Raw genomic sequence first — 18,033 nt, forward strand, 5'->3', positions numbered from 1 at the left:
AGATGATTCATTTCAGCCTGTTTTTCTCCACCTTGTCCCTGTAGTTTGACCATTGCTAGGATCTTCTGGAGGCAATCTCCTCTCCTTTTGGTATCTGCTGAGATGGCTAGTAAATTCTACATGGCTAACTCTTTAGCTATCCTCTCTCCCTCTGTGTTCATTGATATAAATTGGTTCTGAAAAACAGCCATTCCAATGACTCCAATCATATTAACAGAAGATACACATAAAGGCAAACAAACTCAGGTTTCAAAGACTAACTTTGGTCTCAGAGAACAGATGATGAAATATACTTCCTGCATCTTCTTAGAAAGCTTGGTAACCTATGGGCACATTGTGGCCACCATGTCAGTCAATTTTGTTCAACCATTTTTCTTTATTTTTCCTTTATTTTTTTTATAGGGGAATATTCTTTGTTACAATAGGGTCGAGTTATAAATATGATGAAAGTAGAGTACAACATAAAAGTGACCAATAATTTTTTTTTAATAAAAAAGGACAAAACATACATGTCTAATGATAAGGCAATAATCCTCATGACAACACATCTCTTGCAGACTGGTAACACACATAGGATAGAAAATGGTAGAAATCCAGGCAATTTGTGAAAGGTGACTTGAAATATGGTATCTACAAATAGAGAAGGCAAAGGGGAAAAAGTGCTAAGGATTCACAGCATAACACCTGAATATTTTTTGTCTGTGTTTTGAGAAGACAAAACAATGTCATAATGGTCTCTGGCTGCAATCTCTTAAAATTCCCCCATGGCAGATAAAATATTAGAGCTAGAAGAGACCTTAGATATCATCTAAGAATAAGAAAGTAACAAAGCATGTCATGAGGCTTAAGCAAACAATACCCTATGGAGATTTTTTTTTTTTAGTAGCATTGCACTGTGATTGCAGAGATGCTGTTAATGATCTTTGAAAGATTGCAGAGAAAGAGAGAGGTGTTGGAACACTGGAGAAATGCAAATGTTATATTAAATTTCATTAAGGGAGTAGGAAAAGGGGCAGATAGGATCTGCAGACTGTAAGCTTGGCTTCATTTTCTGGCAAAATTCTAAAACAGTATAGTTTATGAACATTTAGAGAAGGAAGCAATGATCAGTAAGAAGTTACTGAGAACTAGGTTTTTTGTCCTAACCAGGAATTTCTTTGTTGTTCCCATATGATCTGTAAGAATTGATTTGGGGGACCCCACCTTTGGCTAAAATTGAGATGACCCCTGCCACCTCTCCCCACCAGACCCCTCCAGCGGCTGTGCCTCCGGGCTCGGTTGCTGCCCTGGGGTGGGTCCAGGTTCCCAGGGGACAGGTTGCTCCTCTCCCGGCATGACTGCTCTCCCAGAAAATGGGGCGGACTCTCCTCAGTGCGCCCCAATCACATCGTGCTGCAGGGTTTGGGAATGTCGCTCTCAGGAGGAGAAAGCCTCAGGCATGTCCTGCATGGCACCCTCCACCCCTGGGCACGCAAGCCTTAGGCATGCACCCTGCACAGAGGCCCTGAGTGCCAGCTTACTTCGCCAGGCGAAGACATGCTCTGCATGAAAGCTCCATGCCCCAGCCAACCTCGGGTGCCTCCCCTGGAGGTGCCAACAAATTACCTTGGGGTGTGTGGGTGGTCAGCGTGTTTTCTGAGAGAGAAGGGTTTTTTAAAGAGGAGCAGAAGTAGTAAAAGGGGGAAGAGGTGGAGGAGACGGGTGGAGAGGAGACGAGAAGAAGCGCAGGCAGTGGCTATAGGGCAAGCAGCAAGAGGGGGACAGCGGTGGCCAAGTCTGGTGTATCAAGTTCACAGGTCATATTTCTTGCTTTTCTTTGTCCTTATTTCTACATTTATTCTAAATTTATTCTTATCAATAAACCTTGTTTTTTGCTTTGATTGAAAGGAGGCTTTTTAATCTCGTTTTTTGTTAGTCTGGGAGAAGCAATTGGGGAGGGGGCAGGCCCTTACAGATTGGCCCACACGGGGCTTAATGAACCTGGGGGATCTTTTAAAACCCTCCTTACAGATGATAGGCAGCCAGCTATAGCTTACAGATCTAATTGTTAAGATAACTGGTGTTCACAAGGAAAGCCCAAATTTAACTCCCAATGTAGGAAAGATAGCTCTTTTCAGAGGCAGCACAGTGTAGTGGCACTGGTTTAGGAGTCAGGAAGACCCAGATTCAAATCATGCCTTTGAAAATTAATAAGTTTATGAACCTGAGCAAGTCACACAACCTCTTGAGCCTCAGTTTCTTTATCTGTAAAGTGAGGATAACAAGACTTTCCTTAGTTCCCTAATAGAATCCTAGCTCAGGATCAAACAAGACAATTCATGTGAAAGTTGTATAACCATGTTCTATAACTATGAAAGGTAGTTTCTATTATTATTCATATTTCATTGCTTTGTTTTGTCTACCTTTAACTCTTTATAATTTTTTTTAAACCTTGAAATTGCTCATGGGTTAAGAATAGTGGGAGATGGCAAATACCAAGTGTTCACTGGATTTTCTATCAGCTTCAAGGAGACTAACATCTTAAGCCAAAGACCCTGGCTTAGGAAACCATAGAGAAAATATGAAGGAACTAAGGGAAGGGAAGAGTAAAAGGAAGACTTCAAAAATTCCTGGCCCAGATCCTACATTTTCATTACATGTCTAAAAAGTACTTGTTTGGATCCAAGGCCATTCTTGCCCCAGGTATACACAATAGGTTACACAAGGCAGTTCTTCTACTGCCTGGGAAGGAGAAATGACAAATGCAGATTTTTAAAAAACAAATATTGACAAACTGCGGCACACCTCAGGGAAAGTGACAATGATTGTGAATGGATTTGAAATCATGCCATTAAAATAAAGATTAGGGGCAGCTAGGTGGCGCAGTGGATAGAGCTCTGGCCCTAGATTCAGGAGGACCTGAGTTCAAATCTGTCCTCAGACACTTAACAATGACTAGCTGTGTGACCCTGGGCAAGTCACTTCACCCCAATTGCCTCACTAAAAAAAAAAAAAAAGATTAAAAGGATATTTTTTAAAATCTGGAAAATGGATGACATAAGAGGGATATGATTGCTGTATTCAAATACTTAATAATAATCATACCTTACATCCCAAAAGCACTTTTAAGTTGACAAGATACTTCGAGATACATAGTGCAAGTAATATAATCTGTTCTTTATATAAGAGAGAATAGAGGCTGAAAGGGGTCTAAGTGATTTACCCCTAAAAACACAGCTACTAAAAATATTGGAGATAGGATTTTGCACTATGATTTATTGATTCCAATTCCAGAACTCTCTCTACTTTTCAATCTAATTTGATCAATATGTATTGTGCCATGAAGCTAGGTACTTACCAACAAGCAACTTAGGACAAAGACAGGTCTCTCTCTCTCTCTCTCTCTCTCTCTCTCTCTCTCTCTCTCTCTCTTTTAAGTAATAAACATTTTAATATTTATAGTTTTGAGTTCCAATTTTTATCCCTCTGTTTGGGCCAAATTTAGTATGGGGAGAGTTAATTGGGTGGCTTGCCATAATATTGGGGCTCAGAAAACAATGAGAGGCCTCTAGGTCCAGAGCTTCCTCCTGTCCAAACTGCCTTTTTTTAGTTATTTCACTAAGAGTGATAAAAAAGGAAATAGCCTCTTTTCCACAAACAAATCAGGTTTTATTAATGGGAACAAATCTACAACACAGGTGAAGTTAATAGAGCTAGGGACAATGAGAAAGGGGATAGAGAAAGGGAAAGATACCACCCACTTCCCAGATGATTAGAATCTAAATCTCTAGGGTAAAAAGGCCCCAGGTACCCTGAACAAGCTCTGCTTCCTCAGCCACCCAGAACAGCCCGACTGGATACGCCCCAAACCCTAAACTTACCTCCATCTCAGCTGGCCTAAAGAGCAGCCTCGCTTCAACAACACAAACTCACCCCCACCTGGAATCTGTAGCTTTGAAGAGAATCAGCTGTGCAGTGTCTCCTGGTTTGGTCCAAAGGTCCAGCACACACCTGCTTCTCTCTCTCTCCCCCTGTCTCCCCCTGGCTTCCTTCCTGCCTCTTCCACCGGAAGGGAGATTCTTAGCCAAGCTGAGTCTCCAATTTGTTCAACATACCTCCTGGGCTGTCCCCATTATAATCTGGCCAGGCCCATGTAGGCGTGGGGGAACTCCTAGGTGGGGCTTTATCAAGGTTACATCTTTTCAGTCTGACCATGATGAAGCAAAGATGGGGTCATGGAAACCCCAAATCACAATTAATTCCTCAACCTCCTTCCCTCCTTCCCCTCCCTTCCCTCCTCCCTGAGGCAGTAAGCAATCAGATATGGGTTATACATGTACGATTATGTAAACCATTACCATATTAGTAATTTTGTACAAGAAAACTTGAATAAAAGAAGAAATGAAAGAAAGTGAAAAATAGCATGCCTTAGTCTGTGTTCCACAAATATAATTTCTTTCTTTGGAAGTGCTTATTGTGTTTCATCATTAGCTTTTTGGGATGACCTTAGATCATTGTATTGATGAGAATAGTTAAGTCATTCACAATTCTTCATCAAACAATATTGCTCTCTCTGTGCACAATTTTCTTTTGGTTCTGCTCACTTCACTACACATCAGTTCATACAAGTCTTTCCAGACCTTTCTGAAATCATCCTGCTAGTCATTTCTTATAGCACAGTAATATTCTATAACCATCATATACCACAGCTTGTTTAGCCATTCCCCAATTGATAAGCATTCCTTTGATTTCCAGTTCTTATCACTCTCAAAATAGGAGAAAGGTGAGGACAGGCAACTGAACCACAGTATACCTGCTCAGATGGACCTCCCTGGCATGATCAGGCCCCAACATCACTTAGAGTAATGCAGGCATAAAGTCACCTATTAAAAATGTTCATATCTGTACATTTAAAGACCCTTGAAACAGAAATTTCTAAACTGTTTAAAAATCTTTTAAAGCAAAAATTTCAGTATGTTTAGGACCCAGTCACTTAAAATATTAAAATGCAACAATTTTCCCATTATAGGAATCTTTTTTTCATTACTATAGTCACCAAAACAAATATCAAAATAAGTAGAATTTGGAAAACTCCTTTAGATAATATCACAAAGTATTTAACCAAGATTTTCAAAAATAATGAAGTCTAATCAATTATATCACTCTCTAAAAGTATTAATACTTTAGTGAGGGCAAAAATACTTTGTACTGTTAAACATTATTTTTAATATAGCCAATCATTTAAAGGACAGACCAGAAAAGCAGTAATCAGGCCTATCCTAGGATCACCCCAGCTTGGAAGCACCAAAATTACCTCCAGAATTACCTCTAAAAACAACAGCACAAAAAAGCCTAAAGTGTGGGCCAGTGTCTTCCTGTCCCCAGGTAAGTAGAGCCTGATTTTAACATAGAATTCAAAGTCAAGAAAAAGGCTGGAAAAAATGAGGAAACAATAACAACAAAGAATTTGACCATAAAAAGATACTATAGTACAAGGAAGACCAAGAATTAAACTCAGAAAAAGACAACAATGTGGAAACAGTTACAAACAGCACTTCAAACAAAAATGCTAATCAGACGCAATCTCGACCAGAATTTGTAGAAGAGTCAAAGAAATGATTAAAAGTAGTAGAGAACAAAATGGGAAAATAAATGAAAGTAATGAAAGAAAATTATGAAAATAAAATTAATAGCTTGGTAAAAGAAGCACAAAAAATACTAAAGAAAATAACACCTGAAAAAATCAGAATTAGCCTAATGATAAAAGAGACCTCTTTAAGAAACAAAATAGGCCAAATGGAAAAGGAGGTATAAAAATTTGCCAAAGAAAAGAATTCCTTTAAAAAGCAGAATTTTAGCTAAATGGAAAAAGAGGTAAAAAATCTCACTAAAGAAAATGATATTTTAAAAATTAGAATTGAACAAGTAGAAGAAAACGAATCCAGGAGGCATCAAGAAACAATAAAACAAAATCAAAAGAAAATAAGTGACCTGCAAAGTAGATGCATGAGAGATAATTTAAGAGTACTATCTGAAAGTCATTATCAAAGAAAGATCCTAGACATCATATTTCAAGAAATTATAAAGGAAGACTGCCCTGATATCTTGGATGAAGAGGGCAAAATAGAAATTAAAAGAATCCACCATTCACCTCCTGAAAGAGATCCCAAAATGAAAACTTCCCAGACTATTATAGTCAAATTCCAGAGCTCCCAGGTCATGGAGAAAATGTTGCAAGCAGCCAGAAAGAAATAATTCAAATATCATCAAGCCACAGTCAAGAGAATGAAAGATTTGGCAGCTTCTAAATGAAAGAATTGGAAGGCTTGGAATATGATATTCTGAAAGGCTAGAATTACAACCAAGAATCACCTACCACCAAATTGAGTATAATTCTTCAGGAGGCAGGGGGAAATGGATATTTAATGAAATGGAGGACTTTCAAGAATTCTTGATGAAAAGGCCAGAGTTAAATAGAAAATATGACATTGAAACACAAGACTCAAGGGAAGCATAAACAGGTAAACATGAAAGATCAATTATAAGGGACTCAATAAAATTAAACTACTTTCATTCCTATATGAGATGATACATTTAACTCCTAAGAACTTTATCATTATTAGGGCAATTAATAGTCTAGAGAGATAGTAGGTAATGTATGTAAGTCTAGAGAGACAGAGATAATAAATGTAACTCAATTATATTGGGATGCACTCAAAAAGCAAAAGAATGTAAAAATAAGAAAAACAGATGCACTAGGAGAAGAGGAAAGAGAGAGGGAAGAATGGAGAAATTTTTCTCACATAAAGGAGACATGCGAGGAAGGGTTTTTACAGTGGAAAGTGGAGGGAGATGGTGGGCAATGGTTGAACCTCACTCTCATCAGAAGTAGTTCAAAGATGGAAGAATACACACACAGACATCTAATTGAGTATAGAAATCTGTCTTACCCAATAGGGAAATAAGAGGGGAAGGAAATAAGAGATACAGTGGGAGAAAAGGGGGAAAGAGAGGGCAGATTAAGGGAGGGAAGAGTCAGAAGCAAAACAGAATTTTGAGAAGTGACAGGATAAAAAGAGAGAGAAGGATAAACAGATACACACACAAAACCAAACAGAATGGAGGGAAGTGCACAGTTAGTAATCATAATTGTGAATGTGAATAGGATGATCTCACCCATAAAAGAGAAGTTGGAAGAATGGATTGGAAACAAGAATTCAGCAATATGTTGTTTACAAAAGATACACTTGAAATAGAAAAACACACACAGTTAAAATAAAGGGCTGGAGTAGAATTATGCTTCAGCTGAAGTAAAAATGTAGAACTAATTAAAGGAAATAATCAAGGAAACTACATTTTGCTGAAAGGTACTATAGTCCATGAATATAAAATGTTTTTAAGTTCCTCTGATAAAGGCCTCATTTCTCAAATATATAGGGAACTGAGTCAAATTTATAAAAATAAGAGCCATTACCCATTGATAAATGTTCAAAGGATATAAGCAAGCAGTTTTCAGAAGAAATCAAAGCTATTTATGGTTAAATAAAAAATGTTGTAAATCATTATTGATGAGAGAAATGTAAATTAAAGCCACTCTAAAGTACCACCTCACACTTATCAGAAATGACAGATGCAGAAGGGGATGGGGGAAAAATAGGTACACTATTAAACTGTTGGAGTTGTGAACTAATACAACTATTCTGGAGAACATTTTGTAACTATGCCCAAAGGACTATAAAACTATGAATACCCTTTGACCCAGAAATACCCAGAAAGTAATGGTATACTTGGTCTATACCCCAAAGAGATCAAAGATAAAAGAAAAGGATCTATATGTACAAAAATATTTGAAGCAGCTCTTTTCATGCTGGCAGAGTTGGAAATTGAGGGAATACCCATCATTTGGGGAATGACTGAATAAGTTGTGACATATGATTGTCATGGAGTACTAATGTGCTTTGGAAATAATGATGGGCATGGTTTCAGAAAAAAATGACAATACATATGAACTAATGCAAAGTGAAGTGAGAAGACAGTGACAGCAATATTGTTATGATGATCAACTGCAAAAAAAAACTTGGCTATTCTGATGAACTGACGAACTCTGAGTACAAATTGAAGTATAGCTTTCTCTTTTTTGCCTTTTTATGATATTAGCAATATAGAAGTATGTTTTGCATGATATTACATGTACAATTAATTGATACCATTTTAATTCTCTGGGTAGGAGAGGGGTGAACGGAAAGGAAAGAATTTGAAAATCAAAATTTTAAAAGAAAAGAATGTTAAAAATTAATTTTTAATTCCATGTTTATCAGCCTTTAAAAGGTTGGGTTTTGTATCTTATATAGCATACTTAGTACAGTATTACATGGATCATAAGATTATAGATTTAGATCTAAAAGGCACATTAGATGTCATCAAGTTCCAACCCCCTCATTTTACAGATGAGGAAATACAACGATTAAGTGACTTGCTCAGGGTCACACAGCTAATAAGCATGTGAAGGGGAATTTGAACTCAGATATTTATGATTCCATGTCCAGTATTCTATCTACCATACCACATTTCCTCAAGAGAGGCTACCAAGTCAGTCTCCAAGTCAGAAAAACGTGAGCTCAGATATGGAATCTTTTATTTATTATGCCCCGATCTATTTTCCAAGGTTATAAATTGGAGATAAGGTGTCAATGTGCCTTGGTAAAAGGTGTTTATTTCTTTGAAATAGAAAATAATACCTTTCCCTCTGTAGCTTTTCTTCCACTTGCTTTTTTTTTTTTTTTTTTTTTTTTTTGCTGTGGGGCAATGAGGATTAAGAGACTTGCCCAGGGTCACACAGCTGGTAAGTGTCAAGGTGTCAAGCGTCTGAGGCTGGATTTGAACTCAGGTCCTCCTGAATCCAGGGTTGGTGCTTTATCTACTGTGCCACCGAGCTGCCCCCTATAACTTTTCTTCAAAGACATACTCACACAGATCAGAGATTCCTTTGGTCATACATTCTGTATTCATATCTCTCTAGGCTGCACTCCTGATGCTCCAGACTTCTCCCCACCCATTTTCAGCTCCTTTTTTATGTATTATAGTATCCAGTTAAACTTTCAGCTCCTTAAGGTCAGGGATTATCTTTTGTTTTTCTGCTTAAAGTTGCATTTCCAGTGCCTGCCATATAATAAGAGCTTAATAAATGTTTCATGATTTGACTTGAAATGAAATAGTTTATCTTAATACTGATTTTAATGACTTGACTAACAGAAATCTCTATGTTCATATAGGATAAATTGCCTTTTCATTAATATTTTATGTACATTTTCATGATCACTTTAAAAAGAAGCAAAGCTTGGAGAAGGACAGTTTGATTATCATTCTGGATCATGATTTGCTATGAAGAAATTGAGAAAAGAGTTAATAAGGGATGATTTGAGATAAACTATGGGGAAAAATTGGGGAAAACTTTCTTCAGAGAACTATCAACTCATATTAAGAAGCAGCATTATAAAGAGAATTCCATGAAGATTTTGTCTAGATAGACACTTAAGAGTCTTAAAGTTACTGTGGAAGGGAAAACAAGAAAGAATAAAAGCATCTTTTCTCATGGAAATATGTCAACTTTATCTTTCAAAGATGAAGAGAATTCTTGGGAAGAGACTTCAACTATCTTGAGTGAGCTGAATAGAGGAAAAGTTATGTGTAGTTAAGAAAATAGTTAGAGGTTTCCCTATGATCTTCCTACAAGGCACAGTGCATAGAGTTTGACTTGAACTCAGGAAGAAAAGTTCAGATTCTGCCTCAGTCAACTATGTGACCCTGGGCAAGTCACTTAACCACTCACAGTCTCAGTTTCTTAAAAAGTGGGGGTAATAATACCACATACTTCACAGGGTTTTCATGAGAATCAAATATGGTGACAAATCAACCTTAAAATACTATATAAATGGTAGTTATTAGCAGTAGGCTAATTATTTTTACCAGGCATCTTAATTGGTTATATTGTTAATAAACTATACTCTGCAAATTTAATATTGATATAATCTTAAATGAGGACTTCTGATATATAGAGATAAAAAGAAACCACTGATGAGGAAAGAGATTTCTCCAACTTAGCATACAAATTTGATATTCTAAAATTTTAATATAGGAAATAATGAATAATATATAATATTAAATATTTTTGAAACTGAAGTGGGAACTCTGAGCTTAATTGGTTAATCAAAAATAAGTGAATATAGTAATTAATGAGAAAACAGACAAACATAACCTTGTATTACTGAAGGCCAGGAAGATAGGTTAGTCAATAAACATTTATTAAGTGCCTACTATTTATCAGGTACTTTACTAAATGCCAAAGCAATATGGTATATGTGTATTATGCATATCTATATACATGTATACATACACATGTGTGTATATGTAAGTATACGCGCATTTATATACATTAGAGAATTAGCTAATTGAGGATTGTCTTTTGTCTCTTTTTGTATCCCCAGCACTTGACTTTGTTTGGGATATTACAGTGTGTCTGGCATACAGTAGGTGCTTACTAAATGTTTATTGGTGTATATAAACACACACATATATACATTTATTTGTGATTACATAAACAATAAAGAAACAGAGGAAAGCTTTGGAACAAACATATGCCCTTATTTTTTCATTTTCATTTTATTTTTAATTTATATAATAAAATGAGCATTTCCATAATATAATTTTTAAAAAGATAATTACACATGAAACTGCAAGTCTATCATGTTATTCCTTTTAAATATATAATAATGTTATCATTTAAATTTCTTTTTTCTTTGTCCCTCTTTCCTTCACCCATCCTAGAGATGGCTACCAATAAGGATGGAGAGAGGGAAAATAGAAAGGCCAACTTTCCTATGCCCCATTAGGATGAATCCAGCAAGACTCATATTTGCCCCAATAAGCTTCGTGGCCCTAGACTCCAACACTAACAACCTCACTCTTATAGCTCTTACTTCCATGGCCATTACTCTCTCTTTGTCCAATACCAGTCTTCCATTCCTTCTATACCTGACTCCTCTGGCACCTATGAAGTCATTTTTTAGCCTAATTATGAAATTTGGTCCAACCCAATGTTTGAGCTTGTCAAAAATTATTTTGTATCCTAACTGCATCATCCAATGTGAGAGAATCCCCTCAACTCTAATCTTATCTTCAGATCTTGTAGGCATTAAAGCTCTGCCTTTATCTAAGTCATTAATAAGAAAAATATTAGGGGCAGCTAGATGGCACAGTGGATAAAGCACTGGCCCTGGAGTCAGGAGTACCTGAGTTCAAATCCGGCCTCAGACACTTAACACTTACTAGCTGTGTGACCCTGGGCAAGTCACTTAACCCCAAATGCCTCACTAAAAAAAAATATATTAAATAGCACAGGACCAAGTACAGAATCTTCAGACACTCCAGTGGTGACCTCTTTCTAATATGACCCTGAACCATCACTGACTATTCTTTGAGTCTAGCCATTCTCTCACCTCTAAATCTCTTTAAATATAGTATTATCTACACTACAAAAAATAACAAGATATTTTATTCAACACATTGCTAAAAATACAGAAAAATTGTTGGCATTTTCCTACTAAATTATTATGGGGTTGTAGTTTCTTGAGGAAATATCCCATGTCTTTGAAGTTTGAAATATGCATCCATACATTGATGATATGCGTAGATCTACTCTATCATACCAGATAGAGAACATGTTCAGAGGAATTAATTTGAGAATAGGAGTAGAAGGAGGTTCATTGCAGAAGGCACATGGGTCATAGGATGACTTAAGATCCAAAGTAAAGTATTGGAGTGGTCAAGTGGTTAGCACTTTTGTGTGGGATGAAGGACACCTGGAGCTCTACCTTGTGACCTAATCTGAACTTGCTGCTACTGAAGGAAACCAGACCCAGGTGTTTGTAATTGTATTCTATTCCTGGAACTTTCTGGGTAACAGGAATAGGGGTTATCAATTAATTCCAGTATTGGGTTATCTTCCAAGCTAGGTAGAATGGAATTCAAATATGGATTTCTATATTCTCCATTGTGTCACTCTTCTGGTTCCCTGGAAGTCACGAGTGCCAAGTCTTGAGGGATAAAAATCAGGAGTAGAGGACCCTGGATTCTACTGACTTGCCTAGATCCCTAGGACAAGCATGAAGGCCATCCTCTTCCTTGCCCTTCTGGGGGCTGCTGGTAAGTTTCACTTCTCTAGTCAAAAAGTAAGTATTGAGTTTTCTCAGTGTCCTAGATGTTGTAAGATTTTTTTAAATTGAGTAACTCAATTCCTTATGTTTGAAGATAATAATCTAATTGAAAGAAACAAGGCTAATACAGGGAAATCAAAGGATAGTATGGAATACAGCATGTGAATAAAATGGAAATTGTGTGATTCAAGCTATTTCTGCTATACTAAAGGAGTATATGAATATGGACTCTATAGAATATTTGGCAAAGGTTCCAACTTGAACAGACCTTTAAGAATAGGTAAGAAGTATATAGGTATAGAGGACATTTTAGGAAGGCCGAAATTATAATGTGTTCTTAGCCACCTATCAACATCTACTTCAGAAATGTATTTATCAAGAATTTATTTGCATGGCTCTCCTGGTGAGGTCTTCACAAAGAGAAATTTATCTACTTAGTCCCTTCACGCAGGAATCAATAATACAAAAGGTCAGCTGATTCTCTTCTATATCCACATATATGTGCTTCTGTGGGTCTTGGCAAAATGGTGAATATAAATGAATAGTGAGGTCTTTAGATAATGTACATGTTATAAGGTTTATGAGTATTAAATAAGCGTATGAATAAAATTATTGCCTATTCTCCATAAGCATTTTTACTAATAAAAATGCTTATGGACAATAAACAAGAGACTTTCTTGTTATAATTATGTATGGATGGCATATTTAAAGCCTAAAAGGTATCTCAGAGCCTCTAATATTACAAATTAGAAAATGGAGGCTCAGGGAATATAAAGAGACTTGACCATGGTTATACAAGGTAAAACCATCAGATATGAAACTGGGTCTTCTGGTTACAAAGTCCATGTTCTTTCCACTTCGCTATACTGCTTCTCTAAAGGAAAAGCAATAGGGTCAGCTTGTCTCTGATCAATCTTGGAAGACTTTCTGGAAGAGTTGAAATTTCATGAGGTCCTGTTGAAGTAGAAATCCCTACCTCATTCCTTCCCCAGTTGCTTACCCCACTGGAGATGATGATGATGACAAGATTGTTGGAGGCTACACATGTGAAGCTTACTCCCTCCCCTACCAAGTGTCCCTGAATTCTGGCTACCATTTCTGTGGTGGTGCTCTCATCAATGAACAGTGGGTGGTGTCAGCTGCTCATTGCTACAAGTCGTAAGTAACTAATGCTCACTTCTAAGGCAAGTTCAGTGTTCAGGCCAAGCCCACAAATGCCATTCAGGCCTGGGAAATCTACAAAGAATCTCCGGGTAGGATAGGGAGATCCACTGGGGGTTTATTTGAAGATACTGATTTTCCAAAGCTGGAATAGCTATCAATGGAGTGTGTGTGTGTGTGTGTGTGTGTGTGTGTGTGTGTGTGTGTGTGTGTGTGTGTGTACAGAAAGAACAGATAATGGCCTCCCTTACTCTACTTCCTGCCTGGGCTCTCAGGTTAGATGACAAAGAAATTTTAAATCCTTGGATGTTTCCCAAGAAATGATTCATGTAGGATCTCAGTCAATCGTGTGTTTTTAGTGGGGAGCAAAATAGAGAGCTGAAGAAAAAGATAGGACCCTGGACCCCATTCTCAACTCAGACATTTAAGTCTTTATTTTAGAAGAGAGAGTGGATCATAGTGAACTTAGGAGAGTTTAAATGAGTGGTGCACCCTTGTTTGAAAATCTTCAGTATTTTCTTTCTCTGTTTCTCTGTTTCTGTCTCTGTCTCTGTCTCTGTCTCTCTGTCTCTGTCTCTGTCTCTGTCTCTCTGTCTCTGTCTCTCTCTCTCTCTCTGTCTCTCTCTTTCTGTCTCTGTCTCTCTCTGCTCTGCCCTCTCCTTACCCCCCACCCCCGCCTCCCATACTCCTACTGCATATTCCCTTGGCTAAGCCTTCTGACTGGGTGACTGGGAAAGGAATGTATAAGGACAGGAGCTCCCCTAGGGAAAGAAGTGGTAACAGTTTCACTATAAATGTTATTTAGCCTGGCAGGAATAAGCAATGAAAGGAATGGAGTTGAAATGTGGAAACAAAAGAGAATGGGATTTATTTGAATAGAGAAGAAGTGGTTACCTAACTGTGATGAGATACAGAGGGGAAAACATGGGGATCAGGTAGCTTAAGGGTGCTCCTCTTTGTCCATCCAGCCGAATCCAGGTGAGACTGGGAGAACACAACATTGAGGTCCTTGAAGGAAATGAGCAATTCATTTCATCAGCTAAAGTGATCCGCCATCCTAAGTATAACTCTGCCACAATTGACAACGACATCATGCTGATTAAGCTGAACAAACCTGCCACCCTCAGCTCTCGAGTGTCCACCATCTCCCTGCCCACATCCTGTGCTGCTGCTGGCACCTCATGTCTCATCTCTGGCTGGGGCAACACTGCCAGTTCTGGTGGTAAGTGACTCCGAGAGTGGGAAAAGAGCAGGAGAAGTCAAATGGTCCAACTCTTACCCCCTACCAAACCCTCCCCAACATGAACACACCTCCCATTTCCAGGATTCCCGATTGGATTCCAGTGAATTACATAAGGACCAGGGAGAAGGGCCAGAAACATGGAAAAGATTTAGGTTGCACCATGCAAGTATGAACCTTAGCAAGGGCAAGGATACCTGGAGGAAGATCAAAAAGATTTTTTAGTATTTGACTAAGTGGTTTCTAGACATGGAGGTGGGAGGCAAGACCCAAAGAATGCTTCCTTCTTAGGGGTATAATTCTTTTCATGGATCTTCATTGTCATTTCATGAGGTATCTTTCAGGATCTTAGGGTTACTGGCATCTATCCAACCCCTTGTTGGGGATGACAATGTGATCTGAGACCAACATCAGTCAAGGTTGAATCAGTCATTTTCTCATATTAAAGGATCTTTAAACGTGCCAGAGAAGGAAGAGAAAAATTATTAGAGGGGTCTCCAAATATATGACAGGCAATATGTAACCATGGTCATCCTTGTTCCAAACAGCCGACTACCCAGAGCTGCTCCAGTGTCTGGATGCCCCTGTGCTTTCGGACAGCACCTGCCGCAGTGCCTACCCTGGACGGATCACTAACAACATGATCTGCTTGGGCTTTCTGGAGGGTGGAAAAGATTCCTGCCAGGTCTGTTTATGTTTCACTCCCTCTCTGACCAGCCCCTACCCATTCTTTCCCTCTTTTCCTATTTTAAACTGATTGAAAAGGATTGATACTGGAAAAACTTCCTGAGTTTGAACTCATGGATGAAGTAAAATGGGAAGATGCCTTGGAGATCAAGGGCACCAAATATTTTTCTTCTAAAATAGCTCCATGATTGTGGTGATCAGCGATAACACAGACTTTATGCTTGTCCAACGCAGGCATATTAGGTGATAATGTTGTGGATGAGACACTTTGGAGGAAAAAATGGGTTGGACAAAATGACCTGTAAGCCAACTCTACCTTTTCTATCTCTTCTCTTATTCCTGAGGGCCCAGACAAAATGAGGAGAAGGAGCTGGGAGACATTGAGGTGGAAAGGGAAAGCACAAATAAAGAGAAGGCTAGATTCCCAGGAAAAAATTATTCAGGAATGAATGTCAAACTAAATATGTATTATGCACCTACCTGGGCAACAGGTCTGGCTCTGGGCTCTAGTCCCTGTCATGAACCAAAGGAAAATTGTGACCCATTCTATTTTCCAATTCTAGGGTGACTCTGGTGGCCCTGTGGTCTGCAATGGACAACTCCAAGGCATTGTGTCCTGGGGTTATGGCTGTGCCCAGAAAGGCAAACCTGGTGTCTACACCAAGGTCTGCAACTACGTGGATTGGATTCAGGAAACCATTGCAGCCAACTAAGCTGCTTCCTCCATGGCCCATTGTCTCTGATCTAATCCTCTTGCAACTACAAGAGCACTTTAGAGCACTTTATCTACTAACCACAAGTGGAGAAACTGTCTCTAAATAAAGAATTTTGACCTGTATATTGTCTCATTGGAGTCCTTGCCCATAAGACACTTACTCTTTCCTAATACTGTTATGCTATTTAGTTTGGGGTATATAGGTTGGGTAAGCACAGAGCTTACTTAAACACTCTACATTTTTGGAACTCTCTCTAGTGACGAGTAGTCATCTTCTCTTACCCACAGGTTTGGAGAAAAGTTGTGTATTTTTTATAATATATTCTTTATTTCTTACTTCTCTTTTCAATCTATTCTGCCAGAATTCCTTAGTAATCTCTCTAACCTATGAAATTCTATGTAAACGAATTGTGACCCCACACATAGAGCAAATTGTTTTACATTAGCATTCAAGTTTGTGTCTGAATAATTGCTCAAACAATATCTGTGAAAGGCAATGTGCTGTATTGGATAGATAACTGGCTATCACAAGAATCTGGATTCCAGTTCTAATTCTGAAACATTAGCCATGTAATCCTGGGAACTTTGTAACACTGCAAAGCAGATGCCAGTTTGCATTGGTAGGGGGAGTTTTCTCATCAGCAGTTCATTAAACCAAAGAAATCACAGATCTGATCCTAAACTTAAACAAGATCTGCATCCCAAGATTTGAATTCCATCCTGATACCTACCCGATCAATTTAGTCTGAAAGTGTGATCATCACTGGCATCCTCAAACCTAAACCATGAGCTCACTCCTTGGGAAAATGAGCAAATAGAAGTGTAACTGCCACATCCCCCAATCTTTCCAGCTACTGCCTCCCCACACTTCTATCTTTTCTAAGTTTATGATTAGTTCTCAACAATAATTTATAGGTTATCAAAACTTTAATTCCCTCCCACAGAATATGAAATGTTTCCCCACATGAACATGATCCTGAAAGGATTTTCTTTCTTATTTAAGCTTTTAATAGCTTAAACTGCACTAAGACTTTGGAGCTAGGACACGTAGGTGGTGTAGTGGATAGAATGATGGACCTGGAATCTTTCTGATTTCAAATCTGGCCTCAGACCCTTACTACCTGTGGGACCCTGAGTAAGACCTTCTTTGCCTCGGTTTCCTCATCTGTAAAATGTACTGCAAAAGGAAATGGCAAACCACTCCAGTATCTTTGCCAAGAAAACCCCGAATGGGGACATGAAGGGTCAAATATGACTGAAAAATGGCTGAAAGGCTTTTGAGACACCCAGTATAGATTAAAGAACGTTTATTGAATTTGAAAAGGAGGTACAGAATCAGCATTCTTATGCAATGAAGCAGCTCCTGAGCAGTTACTGAGATCTCAACTCTCTCCACCCATTTCTTTAAGTGTTTCACACACACACACACACACACACACACAGGTATGCCCAGAAGCATCTTAACAGGACCACTTTGACAGGACCTAGGTTTCAAGGTCACAAGGGGCAATGGAAAATAAATCACCTTGATGAGTCCTCATTCCTTCTTCCTCCCCATGTCTAGAGGAAGTGATCAATGGCTTCTTAAATGGCAAGCTAGATGAGCTATCACCTCCTTTGGATCAACAGACTGTGGAGTTGAAAGCCTTCATGGACTGTTTGCTATTCTTCTAGCCATCCTCTCCAAGTCTCTTTTTGAAAGTCCCACTCATGTCTTGGTTTCTCACACAGTCCTTGTAGACAAAATGGGATGAAGCATGATAGACAATACTGTTAGACAAAATCTGAGCTGGTTAAATGAACAGTCATTCCTAAAGCTTAGTTATTAATGGATAAATGTCAGCTCAGATGGCAGAGACTTGATCTTGGTGTTGTGCAGTTCAGATTTTATCATTTGTAGATGATATGTAAATGACATGCTGCTGAATGTTCAAATAACAGCTGACACATTGCATGTGACTATCAGAAACCTGTAAGGGGCTAAAATTCTAGCTATACTATCTAAAGTCAAATGAGTGGTCGCCAATAAATTATAAGCT

General features: G+C 38.3%; 1 protein-coding gene across 1 annotated transcript; it reads left to right on the forward strand.

Annotated features, from left to right (window-relative positions):
* The first annotated feature begins 12,049 nt into the window (after window positions 1-12,049).
* LOC122729476 (cationic trypsin-3) lies at window positions 12,050-16,117 on the forward strand. Its single transcript, XM_043968373.1, has 5 exons — window positions 12,050-12,180; window positions 13,184-13,349; window positions 14,321-14,574; window positions 15,141-15,277; window positions 15,843-16,117. The coding sequence occupies exons 1-5, from the start codon at window positions 12,141-12,143 to the stop codon at window positions 15,990-15,992; spliced, it is 747 nt and encodes a 248-aa protein (XP_043824308.1). The 5' UTR covers window positions 12,050-12,140; the 3' UTR covers window positions 15,993-16,117.
* The last annotated feature ends 1,916 nt before the right edge of the window (window positions 16,118-18,033 follow it).

This window comes from Dromiciops gliroides, chromosome 5 (genome assembly GCF_019393635.1).
Source record: "Dromiciops gliroides isolate mDroGli1 chromosome 5, mDroGli1.pri, whole genome shotgun sequence".
Taxonomy (NCBI): domain Eukaryota; kingdom Metazoa; phylum Chordata; class Mammalia; order Microbiotheria; family Microbiotheriidae; genus Dromiciops; species Dromiciops gliroides.

What these genes read in the sequence shown, in the direction of transcription:
- LOC122729476 (XM_043968373.1), top strand. Translation starts at nt 12,141, where the DNA reads ATGAAGGCCATCCTCTTCCTTGCCCTTCTGGGGGCTGCTG. An exon ending in TGCCCTTCTGGGGGCTGCTG is followed by an intron (nt 12,181 to 13,183) that starts GTAAGTTTCACT and finishes TTCCTTCCCCAG; the next exon opens with TTGCTTACCCCACTGGAGAT. An exon ending in GTGGAAAAGATTCCTGCCAG is followed by an intron (nt 15,278 to 15,842) that starts GTCTGTTTATGT and finishes TTCCAATTCTAG; the next exon opens with GGTGACTCTGGTGGCCCTGT.